Source organism: Mytilus edulis, chromosome 6, assembly GCF_963676685.1.
Source record: "Mytilus edulis chromosome 6, xbMytEdul2.2, whole genome shotgun sequence".
In the NCBI taxonomy this organism is placed as follows: Eukaryota; Metazoa; Mollusca; class Bivalvia; order Mytilida; family Mytilidae; genus Mytilus; species Mytilus edulis.
In genome coordinates, this window is record NC_092349.1 from 67,917,264 (window position 1) to 67,932,531 (window position 15,268).

General features: G+C 31.5%; 2 protein-coding genes across 2 annotated transcripts; both read right to left on the reverse strand.

Moving 5' to 3' along the window:
- Positions 1-3,758: 3,758 nt before the first annotated feature.
- Positions 3,759-7,083, reverse strand: LOC139528220 (uncharacterized). Its single transcript, XM_071324104.1, has 2 exons — positions 5,383-7,083; positions 3,759-4,440 (listed from the first exon to the last, which is right to left on the reverse strand). The coding sequence occupies exon 1, from the start codon at positions 7,030-7,032 to the stop codon at positions 5,386-5,388; it is 1,647 nt and encodes a 548-aa protein (XP_071180205.1). The 5' UTR covers positions 7,033-7,083; the 3' UTR covers positions 3,759-4,440; positions 5,383-5,385.
- Positions 7,084-13,268: 6,185 nt separating this feature from the next.
- Positions 13,269-15,059, reverse strand: LOC139526561 (uncharacterized). Its single transcript, XM_071321720.1, has 3 exons — positions 14,896-15,059; positions 14,513-14,688; positions 13,269-13,624 (listed from the first exon to the last, which is right to left on the reverse strand). The coding sequence occupies exons 1-3, from the start codon at positions 15,038-15,040 to the stop codon at positions 13,430-13,432; spliced, it is 516 nt and encodes a 171-aa protein (XP_071177821.1). The 5' UTR covers positions 15,041-15,059; the 3' UTR covers positions 13,269-13,429.
- Between the last annotated feature and the right edge of the window lie 209 nt (positions 15,060-15,268).

The window sequence follows — 15,268 nt, forward strand, 5'->3', positions numbered from 1 at the left end:
TAGGATTTCTATTGGTTAACGCTCGTCGTTACAAAACCCATAGCCCCTGGGTGTTGCTAACCCATATCCCCGGACGTTGCTAACCATTATCCCGGGTAACTTCACGCAAGTTTTCCTTAGTTCCATGATTGCTCCTTGTGAAATATTGAATTCTGTAGATTATCCATGATGTTTGTAATTAAGTGCCAGTCTGCCTAAGAATCAGGCAGTGGTGAAAACATGACCAAAAAAAAACCCACCCAATTTGACATTGATTTCAGTTCATAAAATGTAGTTATGCACAAAAATAACATTCATTTCTGTTTTCCGTTCTGGTAATAGAAGATACAATTTGGTTGAAATGCACTAGAAATTAACGAATAAGGGGAGATAACTCTGTAATTTGCTATCATTCTACCAATTTTATAACCAAGTTATTTGATATTACCAGACACACACAAACGAAAGACCAATTATTTTTAACTCAGGATGATGATTAGTATTAAATAGCATGATTTGCTCAGTGGGTTTTTTCTGATCATGTTTTGATTTTTACCTAAATTGCCTGATTCTTACAAAGACTGGCACTTAAATATTTAATTCATTAACGATTTTGTCCTATTATGCCGATCATTTACACTCATTTCACCTAACTGCCTCATTTTCAAGGAATGGGACTACTGACCTAGCTATGCAAATGACCCACGTTGACGTCACACCATCTATGACGTAACTCTAACAACATTGAGCGCCAATTTTGACTCAATCCAGTTTCTCTGTCTCCGCATTAAAAACGTCTTATATTTGACTACCCGTAAAAAATATGTAAAATATCCAAATTTCAATAAAACTTTTATAATAAAAAAAACGTTGTTTTCACGTTACACTTTGTACCCGAATTTCCAGAAAACTCGCCCGATTCGGACTAAGACCGGGGATAAATTCGTTATCTACGTTCATATCCGTAGATATGGATATTTTAACACCCTTGAGTACCCTATACACCCTTCGGCTACGCCTCATGGTGTTCTGGGCTACTTCAGGGTGTTAAAATATCCATATCTACGGATATTAACGTAGATAACTTATTTTATCAGCGAATCAGATAGGCATTCTTTGAATATGTTTCCCTTTAAAAAATCCATGTCTTAATCTGAAATCATATGCTACACATGTATATTCACATCCTCATTTGAATAGCAATAGTGTGACATCACAACATAGAAAGATACATTATAAAATATCAATTGAAATGCCTTAACCCAATCAGAAGATATATGAAAACAACAAGTGAATATACACCAGACGAATACATTTGATCTTGGACACAATGTAAATACAATAAAAGGGCGTTAGATCATAAACAATTTCATAAAGTCAACCATATCCTTTCACAAAATTCCGCCATTTTCATGATATAACGATGTTAACATTATTAAAAATGCCGCGAAATAAAATAATTTGCACCGGTAAAAGAAAATAATTTTGTAGAGTAATGGAGAACGGAAATATTTTTTACAAAATATATAATTTTGTTGATTACTCAACATTGATTCCAAAATATAGGGTTCAATATATTTTTAGTGTAAATTCAGAAATTATTCCGTGCATTTATTATTGCGATTTTGTCGTTTTAGACTAAAATATGATTTTATTTTTTACAATATTGAGATAAATCCTGTTCAATTGATATATAAAATAAAAAATAAAAATGTTTGAATTATTGCAATTTTTAACTTGTAGCATATTTCGCAATTATAAAAATATCGAAATTATTTCTGAGTGTACAGTAAATCAAATGAGAACAATAAAAAGCTAATTAAAGTTCAAACTTCTGGTTGGCCTTTTTTAATGTCATATGGCTTGCAAGAATTCTTAGGCTCTATCATTTACATATATTAAACTAAAGCAAAGGCCAAAATCGAAAACATTAAAACTTACGTTTGATCTTGACCTTAACTTTGAGGTCATTAAGTAACGACCTCAAATCAAAAGACCCTAGGTCTCTACTACCGTAAATTGGGAAATTTTGGCCGTTTTCACTCAAAAGGCATGTGCTTTATTTTGGTGTGTGTAATTTTGGTGCTTCGCCTTCATGATGTGTTTAATTTTGGAACAATAGAAGGGTACACGTTTATTTATATTTGCCATTATTTACTCGTTTATGTTTATTGACAATATATCACTGACCTCCACAAACTAGAAACACGACACAGTTAACTAAATGAAGGATTCGGATATGAATGCAATTGCACAAAATTTCGTAAATCGGGGTTGAACGCTTAGAGAAAGTGATTTTAAAACATTATTTATTTTTTACAAAAAATCATATGAAATAAATTTTAATCATTATCTCTTATAGAGGTCGGTCATTTAAAGACGTATCAACCGTATCGTTTACGTTGACGTATCCGCATCTGCAGATTTATCAAAAAACAGCTATGATCTCGAGCTTTAATTTTATGTACTTCAGTAATACAAACTGATTAATTTCTAATGCAAAAATTAACAAAACAATTAGGAAATATCGAGTTTTTGTGGAACATGTAATCCGACTTTTAAAGATATTCCGGATAATTGGAATAGCTTACAGGCATGATAGAAGTGAATACGGTAAAATCGTTTATTTTTGTGCTAACTTGTGCTCACGTAAAACCAAATTGTTATTTGACCAATAGAGTGGTACTCAGTACTATTTTATCGAATGTACATGTATGTATATGACATCTGAAGACACCTCGTGTTTCTATTACCTCTTATGATAAAATCGCAAATGGACAATATTCAAAGTTCCTTTCATGTATATAAGTAGTACATTTGATTTTTTGGTGTGTTTATTCATGTAAGACCTTGAAATATTTTAAAACTAGATTATGAAAGGATTGTGTACAATATTTGCGTTCCTGCCTTGGCTCCTTTTTAATGGCATGTAAAAGTAGTTGATAGACCCCCTTATTATAAGTTTTAAAAACACCATTTTTGTAAATTTTGAAAGTGAATGTTTGATTATTTTGAACGTAAAGTGTTCTTAAGCTCGCAATCACATACTATTTTTTGATAAATCTGCAGATGCGAATACGTGAACGTTTATACGTTTTTAAATGAACTGCCTCTTTTGCAACTACATTTTAATGATTATCTATCAAGTATTTAAATTGTAATCCTTAAGCCTTTGGCAGTACATGTTGATGTAACCATTAAATCAAAATGTATGTGTTATGACATGTCAATTTTGTATTCGTGATCGGAACAATGCTCAAATGAAAAACGTTCAATAGCCAAAACAAGTACAAAGTTGAAGAGCATTGAGGACCGCAAGTTCCACAAAGTTGTGCCTAATACGTCTAGGGTTTTCTGCCTGGGATAAGAACATCCTTCTTATTTATAATAATTCATACTTTTGCAAACAGTAAATTTATAAAAATATATATACATGATAAAACCGAAGTGGTGACTAACTGCAGAATAAAAACTGATAACAAAACAACCTCAACCAGCAAATGAAAAGTCCCAGTCGAGTTAGCCAAAGCAATGAACACACAAAGTGACGACACATTAGAATTACAAAACATTTCCAGAAAATAGGATAGAATTAAAAATAAGGTTTGTAATACATTTATTAATAACAATGAAAATTACAATACTAATCAATATAAAATTACGGGAGTAATTAGATAATTAATTATATTAACTAGCTATGTCTGTGTTTCTTTTAAATTATACTATAAAGCAAATATATCGTATTTTAGTTTACCCAACTAAAATCTAATAAGTGAATTATATTTATCATAGTACACGAATAAAACAGAGAAAAAACTACAAACGATTAGACATTTAACAAAATCTTATGAGAATAACTAATATAACATCAAACTAAATACATCAATATTGGATAGAAAAGACCTGTGACACGTCTTATAGCAATGCAAATTTACATTCAGCAAAACAGTCACAATCGGGGATAAGTCACGTTTGAAACTCGCAATCTTCTAACATCAGTTTAAATCCCAATCTTCGTACTTCAGTTCTACAAATAACACAGAATTAAAGACAGCATATATATATATATATATAACATAATGGAAACATATGTTGACAAAAAAAGACATATATAATAATGATCTGAATTAGCTTAAACTTTTCATACCGGTTTACGAGTCACTCGACCGAGAGCTTTTAAACCGCTAGCTTTAATACAATGACTCATGTATCAACTGACCAAGTTATTTCGATAACGGCAACGGCTAGTTTGTAATAATTTCCAACAAGGAATTAAGCGTGCAGCAATAACATAAGTAAAATTTAAAACGTTTAATTAATGCTGCAATATAATGTCTTTTTTTTTGTCTGTACCAGAACACGAAAACCACTATAAGCATAAGTTATTACGGTTTTACCAAATCTACCATACATCACAGTGGCTGTATCTCAAACGCAGTTTGTCTCTTGGTTGAATTAAACCTGAAACGAAACAAAATAATGAAGAACTTACACTCAGATCAATAGATGGTGCTGCTCTACTGGACATTTTCCAATTAGGAACTTGCTTCAAATGAATTGGAAAACGTAATTTATAAACATACAAAACATTGAAGGGAATAGACAGATATAGGAAGACGTGGTGTGAGTGACAATGAGACAACTCTCAATCCAAATAACAATTTATAAAAGTATACCATTATAGGTCAATGTACGGCCTTCAACACGGAGCCTTGGCTCACACCGAACAACTCTCGATATTTTGACACTGAGTGTATTCAACAGTAGCAAATTTAAAGTAACAAATAAAAAATTATACAACGAAAATGAAAAACGAGCGCACTTCAGTCATTGAAGTCAGTATCTAAGCGTTTGTCCAATGACTCATTGTTTTTCTTCGGCATACACTAACGATAACGTTTTTCAACTGTTTAACTATTTGTTTACCGATGTTTCGAATTGGCCGTTGAAGTATTTAACTGTAACACTGAGGTAACATTCCATGGAAAACTATGAACCCTTACCGGATACATTAGTCGGTCTCTCAGTCGACCAGTCGTTGTACTTACTTTTACAAGTTTTTGGTTTAATCTACGAATTTCCGCACTAATGGAAACCCGCTACCACTAAAATACCGAAGAGTTAACTCGTGGCATTGGTCGCGAATTTAATATTGTTTAAATCTTTCATAATATTTTGGTGTACGCGTTTGACAATATTACCCAGAGTGCATGCTATTCAGAAAGCAAGAATAACACCGTCGTATTTTCTGTAGAACTTTTTGTAGACTCAAAATATTGCTGCTTATCTATTTGTATTAACAGAAATGCTAGAATTGACATATGTATTGTACCTCTGCATTAGAAATATCAATTTATTAATGTTAATTTGCCACCAATATAAATATAATATGATGATACTTACATTTCAAAGTTGCCATATTTCTATGTTACTTCCCCTATCGGTAATGATAAGTATCTGATTAGTTGTTTTGTTACATGCAATGCTTAACGGTTTCTGTAAATTTTCAATAATTGCAATTGCTGTTGTCGAATTGAGATTTAATCTCATAATTGCACCATTAGTTTTGTCACTGTAGTACAATCGATCATCCTTGTCAATAGTAATTCCTCCAATATCACAAGTTCTATTCCACTTCCTTTCTAATACAACTACCTTTCGATAATTCACTGAATCTAACTTACAAATTTGCTTATTGTCAGACACATACACGTCGCCTTTACTATCAACACAAATGCCATTTGCGTTAAAGCCTAAACCCTCTTTTTTTATAATCGATCCATTTAAATTTGAAAGAACAAGTTTTTTCTTACGGACTGTATATATAACTTCATTGTGATATGCAACACATTTTGAGTTATAATTTAGAATATATTGTACCGTTTTTGTTGACAAGTTGACGATACTGGCACCTTTTGTAGCCATTGCCACTAGAAACGACTCATCATCAATAACTGATACATCTACAGGAAAATCACTTAAATCAATGCGCTCTATACTTTTTCTTATTATATTGTAAGTCCATACTGCTCGTGCATTACCTATAATAATAACCATTTTATGTGGAGTCAGGCAGCTCCTAACTATTTTACCATCCGTTCCCAAATCAAACTCTGTTGAATTGTAAGCATACAGACGAGTTGCAGTCATTCGCACTCGGACTGAAGTTTGTACCCCTGAATCCCTTTTTGAGTCTTTCATATTTTGTTTCTCTACTACTTCAAGCTTAACCTCTCCTAATGTCGTACATACTGTATGTATGTCATTTGTTTCTTCCTTGAGAAACGACAATTTAAATAGCTTGAAAAGGTCTTGAAACGTTTCATAGACAGATTCTTCTTCATATTGTCTGCAATCGATATTCTTTGCTGCAATGAAAGTCCGACATTCGGAAGAATTTGTGATAAGTAAATGGAGAGTGTTTTCGAATGATGATAGCACATTGTATCTCTCTAGGGTAGCCTGTATGTTTTTAGAAATTTGAGCTCTACATTGCTCGTAATAACGGTCTAGCTGATTTCCAATCTTATCTTCTGATTCATTGAAATACTCATTCATATCCTTACGGAAATCGCTAACTTGAACTTTGATTTGATATTTCTGAAAATTTAAATCAGTTAAATTCAGTTCCTGTTCTTCTATAAGTGACATATAATTAGTCTTCAAATTACTAAGTCTTAATTCCATATCAGTAATTAAAACTGATGTCCTTTGCTTGCATCCTGAGGCAGCGTTGGCAATACTCTGGACATCGGAGCAATTGATATGAACTGAAGGTGCACCACAGCACTTGCAGTAGATTTTATCGTGAGATTTACAGTGCAAAAGAGAATCCTGAGAGAATTTTTCATTACATGTACAAGGTCCTGTAATGACAGATTTATCCACTTTTTCTGCTTCTGACATTGGAATGATGACATGAAATTTTCCTAAATGTTTTTCCTTACATTCGATACAAATTGATTCTGAACAGTCAAAGCACCAAAGATCTATTGTATTCTTGTATTTTGCACCAGGACAAGACCAACACAACTGTTTATGAGATTCTGTCATAGCCAAAATAGAAACAGTTTGGCTATAAAGTGTTGTATTTGTCAAATTTGATTCCTGTACAAATAAGGAAAGTTTGTATACTGTTATGTATTTTTACCATTCATAAATATCAAGTATCATCTCAATGTTAAACTCGGATGCATCCTACTCTACCTGGAAAACTATTCATTAAATTTAAGGAGTAGGTCCTGTAAGACCCCTTTTTGGTCCCAAAATATAGCAGTTTTACAAAATTGTTAAAATTTAAACTTTTAGATATTTATTAGAAAGCAGAGCATTCTGCATAAATATGGGCTGTTTTTTACGATTCAATGTACATAAATCGGATACTAGGAAAATTGAAGGTCAAGAATTTGAAGCTAACTTACAGGTACTCATAGCATTATGTTATAGTATAGTGTTATTGTTGTGATTCAACTCATGATTTTGCAGCAACTTTGTATATTTTAGTGTTGAACTGATTTATTGCTTTTTGTTATAATGTTTGGGCCTTTCATAACTTGTTGTTCGTTGTGAGCCAAGCCTCCATAATGAAGACGGTGGTACGTTAAAATATCATGGTTTACTTTTACAAATTGTGTGACTTGGATGGAGAGTTGTCTCATTGGCACTCATATCACATTTTCTTATATCTACATGATGTATTTGGCGAGATTCAACATGTGTGTGAGTACTCAATCATCCCCCTTTAACTACGACAGTGGTCCAACAGCACAACATAAGACCAAACTATAACTTTGGTTGACATAATTGAGTGTTTTATCGGGTTTTATGAACTTCCTGTTTAACTTTTAAAATGTTTTCAAGTGTGTACATTGTTCGTTGTACTGATATACGTAGGATTGGTTCATATACAGATATTAGGTTGTATATCTAACATTATCTCTTTTTATCTTTATCAATGATTAGGACAAGATACAATACAAAATACGATGTGTTTTAAAACAAATAATAAGTTCACGTGAACATGGTAAAACAACATATTTTTATATTATACTTCCAAAATTTGGCTCCATCAAAATGTCTGACTGTCTAACTTGTATCCGACAGTAGATATCAAAAACATGTGTCTCGTTAACATTATTATTTGTTTTATGTGAAGATTTGCTTTGTTATTTTGATTCGACAGTTTTTTTATGTTTTGATTTATTGGAGGAGAGACGTTAAGATTTGATTAAGCTGCTATTGTGCCATTTCTCACATTTGTTTCATTAGCATAATTTTTTATATTGTCATTTTGTAAATTATCTGTTTGCAAAAGTGTGAATTATTAGAAATACTAAGGATTTTCTTATCCCATGCATAGATTACCTTAACCTTATTTGCACAACTTTTTGGAAATTTTGGCCCTCAATGCTCTTTAACTTTCTATTTGTTTGACTTTCTAACTATGTTTTATCTGAGTGTCACTGATGCGTCTTGTGGAGACAAAACGCGCGTCTGGCGTAATAAATTATAAGCCTGTTACACTTGATAACTTCTTGATATTTTTATGAACAAAGGCTTTGGTAGTGTCATTTTAAGCCAATTTGGGTAAATGTTAACTAATGTTTGTAGGGGGCATAGCTATCAATTCATGCTAATCGATTTGATTTGAATTTTCCTATTCTATTTATTTTATACTTAAATATTTATTCAAATTTTAAAAAAGTGTATTTTTTCAGGTATAAAATATTAATTTAATTATTTTTACAGCTACTAGCGAAATAGTATTTCAATATTCCCCTTTTATAAATGTTTGAAAAAACAAAAATATAATTTTACCATTTAATATAATATTTATGAAGTATTTAATAATGTTCATGTTTATTACTAACAAATGTGAATTTATATTATTTACTAATGTGATCAAGGCAAGTATAAGATAATCGTGCCTTATATTCGATAACTCACAAATTTGCAGATTTTTAACAAATATAAACAATATTGGAACAAATTGATTATCGATAATACAATAATGTTCTACTATGTTGTGATCTTATGGTCATATTATTAACTTACTATTCGAAAGAATTATCAATCACTTCTTTTGAACATATTTAATAAATGATGATATGTCATATCATAAATATACCACATAAACCGAGAAGGTTAGATTAGAGCAAATAACACAACTGATAAAGACGTGTCACATAATTCACGGCCGGCAGTCAGCTAACCGAGAGATTGGTCGGTTAATCTATATTGAGTATGCGGCTATATCGGAGGTTGGTCTGTTGATCGGGTTGGCTAAAGTCTGTTAATCAGATGTTATCGAGTAAAGCATTGCAACGTCAGTATGTTTCATTGTATAACTTTTTAAATATATTTTTATCATAAAAATTATTCATGTCTGACAAAACAATTCAATGTACTGAATCCAGTAGTGTAATTATTTTTTTTTCTAGCTTCGATAAACGATCTATAAAATGAAAAGGTGGGTTACTCATCAATAAATTTATATACATTTTACACACAAAAAATGTACACAAAATGACAAGTTGGTTGAATTTACTTGCATGCAATATTTTGAACATCGATAAAAGACAGGAATTATGTTTGATAACCATATTAATATCATTGTGTGAAAAATCTACACGAAAATCTACGGAAACAACACATGAACAATGAAACATAATAATACGGAAACAACACATGAACAATGAACAATTGAGACAATGGAAATTGAAAATTGATAAAAATGGTTTCAAAAAGTGTATTATTAAAGTAATATTAATTTCATCCAAGAATGGTTGCATATATCATGTGTATTCTGTTTAATTGTCATGAATGACACCAATTTGTAATCTACAGTGGTAACCAGTATATAAATAAGAGATAAACAACGTAATGTAACTAAACATCAGTAAGTAAAATATATTGGGATGCTAGAATATAAAGAATAGAGAAAGAACAATGAGTAAGATAAATAAAATGTAGAGAAAAGTGGCATAATAATTTAAAGAATGCAGAAATAAACCACACCCCCAATCCTGACCCTCATGGTATACACGAGAATCTGGATGGAGAAGCAGAATGTACAATAATAGATGAGGACAGTAGAGAGTGATGCATTGCTAAAAAAGAGAGAAAAAATAACAATTGTTTAAAAAGCCTTCGTCCTATCGTAAAAAACATCATTCATTCAATTTCGATTTTTTCAAATTTTATGGGGACTTTTTGCTCGTGCGCATACAACAAGGCATTAAAATCATCATATTCTTTAGAATTATAAGATTATTTTTGGTGCCACTTTTCACATCCAAACTTTTAGACAAGACCAGGTCTGGTTCGAGTAGACGACAACTGGGACCATTATGATTGATTGATTGATTGATTGTTGGTTGCTTTACGCCGCATTAGCACAAAAAGGCTATATCGCGGCGAGAGCCAATTCGAATATTTTTACAATTTAAAGCATAAAATAAGACAAAAAGTCCTTTAATATACTAAAATTCTAGACTACAGCAAATTGATTATTTACAAATAAAAATCAAAAGTAAGATAACGTGATAAAAATTAAAAACGACTTAAATATAATAACATTTTTATATTCTATAATAAATTCCAATTTCTTTTAAAAATGCAACAATATTTGTAAATGGAACATTATTAAATAAATCATACATATTATTGACATTGAAATGCTTCTTCCGAATATCAGCAAAGTCAATACAATTAAAAACATGTTTAATAGTATACTTGCAGTTGCAAGGTACACATTGTGGTTCATCTTCATTTTTTAAAAGATATTCGTGTGTTATTCTAGTATGACCAATACGACATCTAGAAATAACACACTGATCTTTTCTGCACATAAAATTATTGAAAGGTTTGCCTAGATCAGGTTTTATTTCATGTAATTGATTATCATCTTTTTTACTCCATTCATTTTTTAATATATTAAAAACATATTCTCTAATATTAGATTTAAAATCAGCATATGGTATATCACAGTTAGATAAAGGGTCACCCAGGGTATTCTTTGCCTCAAGGTCTACAGCTGTGTTTTCAAGGATTTTAACACGACTCGGAACCCATAAAATAATTTTTAAATTCCTCATTACATATAAAATTTTGAGAATTGTTGGGTTTTTAATTTTAGTATTTTGTATAGCTTGTAAGCATGAAAGTGAATCAGAACATATAATAAATTTCGATTTATCTGAAGAAGCAATCAATTTCAAAGCCAAAATTATTGCTTCTGCTTCAGCAGTAAAGATGGATGCATCAGATGGCAAACGGACCGCTATGAATAATACAACTCAGATCATATATGGAGACCAACAGACCATGCCTGTTATATTATTCGATCGGTTTGAAGACATGTTGAAAACTAGTTGGCCTTTAATAGAAAGAAATTAGTGGGTACGCCCTTTAATTTTATTAGAAAAACACATACAGTCCGGTATCATAGAAGAGATTACAAATACAATGACATACGTTCGTAACTCGACGTACGTCCCTAATTGGAACGGTAATTGCCAACCTATTCATTTTGTTAAATACGTTATTCAAGTGATAACAAGTTTTCAAAGACTTTTAAAATCATGCCATGGCATTTTTGTCGATATTAGATAATTCTAACCTGATGAAAAACGATCGAATTCGTGTATTTTTTTATCCCTTGGTTCTCCAGATCCCCGCCTTAATTTTCACTGACATAAGATACGTATTCCTTATCTATCATACGATCAATTTGAGCTACCTGTGATGGTTTTGGTTTTGACAATTATTTGACAATATACATTGCAGATGAACGCACCATTATCCTATATCTTACACGTTTATTTTTCGTTAGCCGATGTTCTTTCTTTCTTTCTTTATGTATGTATCTTCTTTTTTTTTGGTGGGGAGAGTTTGTTTAGAAAAATATTTTTCTGACCAGTCAGAAATGTCGCAGGCAGTGTTTATAAAAATTAGTCGATACAAAACTTATTTGGTTACAGCATTTGTTTTTACTGTTCAAATCATTAAAGGGCATGTGTCATAAGTAAGAAAAATATATAAATAAGATAATAAGATGTCAATGCATAATGCATGCTAAACGGCACGTCATTTTTTTCGATGGTTTTATTCCGAATGTAGTGTAGAAGATCACGACTTCGCGCAGCGTAAACATATAAATATCAACCAGACGAAAGTTAAGAAGTGTTCATTGCATATGTATTTTGAATTGAGAGATTACTGCAGTTCTAATATAAAACAAAACTTACGAATAATGCTATCCAAAATATCATTATCTCAATGTTCTTTTCATTCATGCTTTATAATAGCATAATAGAAACAAGTATTTTAAGAAATAATTTTATTAAAGTTTATGCATGAATATCATGATTCCACTTTTTTTTCTTTATTTACAGTTAGAATGAAAAACTCCAATTATAAGCGATTAATATATTAACAAATCTCGGTCGACGTCAACTATGCAGCTAAAAAACAACATACCAAAATCATCAAGAGGTATACCACAATACACGGGTTTATGCACAATATATAAGCTAACAGTTTCCAAAAGTACCGAATAGATTTAAGGGACTATACATGATCTGTCGTCAACACCAAATTCACACAAAAAAAACAGTACATGAACAAACACTTCTAACAGATTCTGGCATAGAAAATACAAATTAATGTATCGCATGTTACATTTTGTTGGGCGATATTAACCATAATAGCAATAAAAAGCATGTTGTAGATAAACAAGCAAGGATCATTATCAAAGAAACAAAAGACAACATACTTCAAAAACCCTGGAAATTTAAATCATTATGTTGTTCCAGTTCCAAAATTTAAGTCACACTCTTGTTTATTTTCTTTTTTTATAATTTGGAGAAATTTCGTGTTCGATGAGATACACATGAACAAGAAAGATATTGTAGCTACACATGAACAAGAAAGATGTTATAGCTACGACATAGACTATACAATTATTCGATCAAGAAGACAAATTAGGGCACAAATCTAAAATTGAGGGAATCGCATGAACTCAAAGATAAAAGGCAGAGTGTGTCTACCGGGTTATCGTCTATTGTTTTGCCCTCATGCAAATCCACATTTAGTTTTAAAATCACACTCGAAAATAGAACTCAATCCATAATGTTACAGATTAAACCTTGTTCCCAAAACATCGTATGTATCAAAAAAGTTAGCAGTTTAATACTCAAACAAAAGAACGGACATTAATATTGTTAAGGAAGGAAAGGAAAGAAAAACAAAGAGCATGGGAAAACTAAAACTTAAGCAAAAAGATCCTATCCAAAAATCTGTTTGAATTAAATCACATTGCCATGCTTCTGTATATCAATTTTCTCAAAACTCTAGTTTTGAATACAAAAGCTATTTTTTCAGAAAGGGCAATTTTTCCTCTTCGATCTCAGCAGTCAAACGGTTTTCTGGCGCATAATTCCCAATCTTTTTATAATTGTTTACAACTACGACATATGTCGTTCTCTATTGATCGTCTATGGTTATAAAAATCAATATAGTGTCCAATTCGTAAAAAGGCTCCTAAATATTTTCGGGCAATTTCATTAGCTTCAAGAAGATCATAGTTAACTATAAGTATATCCCGATGAAGATCACGTGTATAGTTGTGCCAAGCATATTTCCACTCTTAATCATTCCAACGCAAAGGTCCATTGTACTTTTCACTCAAAATAATAATAAAGAAGCGACTTCTGGACATCACCTCAATTATTTCCTGTTCACGTGATGACCCTATTACGCTATCTCTGCAGGGCCAAAACACCTTAAGCGTTTTTTGCTCGAGATTTGGTAATAAATTTGATGACAACCACAGTCGAATATTCTCATCGTCTTCATTGCAAGAAATATACACACCGTAAGATAGTGTTAATGGAATTGAACTTCTCTTAAAATTCTTAATAATTCTACGTCCAATGATATATATCTCGAACCGAAAGATATATATAACTTCCGACAGTAAAACTGCAAGAACGAACGCACCCACTACAAAACTGCTTATCCATGGGATGTTTTTATTCGGTATTGTACACCCAAGATCTTCCTTAGACATAATCTTTATGGAACATTAATTTTTTGTCTTTTCTACATAATATTTGCATATTTTTCGCACACTTAGACTCCTCTTTTGGAAGCCATTCTTGTAACCAAATATCATCACATTCGCATTGCATACTTGTAGTTCCTAAGTAAATGTTACAAGGGTTTAACACTTCAATAGATCTATGTAATGAATTAATATTGTTTCCCCTAAAATCTATTTCAGCATTTCTTAACAGAAACAAATTAGATCGTGGTAGAATTTTAATGTTGTTGTTTGTAAAATTGAATAAACGAACACGTTGAAAGTAGGATGTATTTATATGTTTACGTTTTGGTTTAGATTTGAACTGGTTTTGTAAATCGCACAAATCATTGTTTGATAAATCGACTTCTAAACTTTGGTAATCAGGAAGTGCATATGATATCTTTGTGCGATCTGAATAAGAGCAATCAATCAAAGTTCTGTTTTTACTGCTGGTTGGTATATGCAGTGACATCTTGGTGGACATTTGTCTGCTAAAGACAAATTACAAATCAAGTTTTCATATTGGCGCTCTTTAATAATTGTCCTATCTTTAAATAATTTCGGTGTATAGCATTTAACGTCAAAGTAATCCCTCGTTATTGCATATACAAACCGCTCTGCAGCTTTTGCAAATTCATATATTTTGCAATCACAATTCAATTTATTATCTCTGAAGTCAAACCCGTAATAGATAAGTTTTCCGATTTGAAGAAGGTTTTGAAAGCCAAAGAACTTCAACATCTTCACATCAAAGAATGACGTAAACGAATTATTTGACACATCCACCATGCCTCCATGACCGAGTGTGGTTCGGTCTTTGCATTTTTATGATTGTTCATTTGTTACAGTTTTTATTGAATTGTGGGAGTAATTTACCACACAAAAATACTGCTGTTTTGACGCAATTCTATTTGTTATATCTATTGTAACCAGCTTATTAAAGGATAAGTTCAGATAAAATAAACTTCCGTTCATTTTCAGGAGAAACCCTGGGTCTACTTTATCAATTCTATTAAATGATAAGTCAAGTGCACGAATAAACTTCATATGCAACAATGTATAATTATTCAAAAACTGTAAGCTGTTTCCACGAAGAAGAAGAGTATTCAGGTTTCTCAAGCACGAATTTTCTTCTATACTCGTGATATTGTTGAATGAAAGATCAATTACAAACAATCCTTTAAAGTAACAAATATTCCTGGG

Coding starts and splice junctions, on each gene's coding strand:
- LOC139526561 (XM_071321720.1), bottom strand. CDS start 15,040: ATGAACGGAAGTTTATTTTATCTGAACTTATCCTTTAATAAGCTGGTT. Junction 14,689..14,895: donor AACTGTAACAAATGAACAAT/CATAAAAATGCA, acceptor AATTTGCAAAAG/CTGCAGAGCGGTTTGTATAT. Junction 13,625..14,512: donor ACTGCATATACCAACCAGCA/GTAAAAACAGAA, acceptor AATGATTAAGAG/TGGAAATATGCTTGGCACAA.
- LOC139528220 (XM_071324104.1), bottom strand. CDS start 7,032: ATGACAGAATCTCATAAACAGTTGTGTTGGTCTTGTCCTGGTGCAAAA.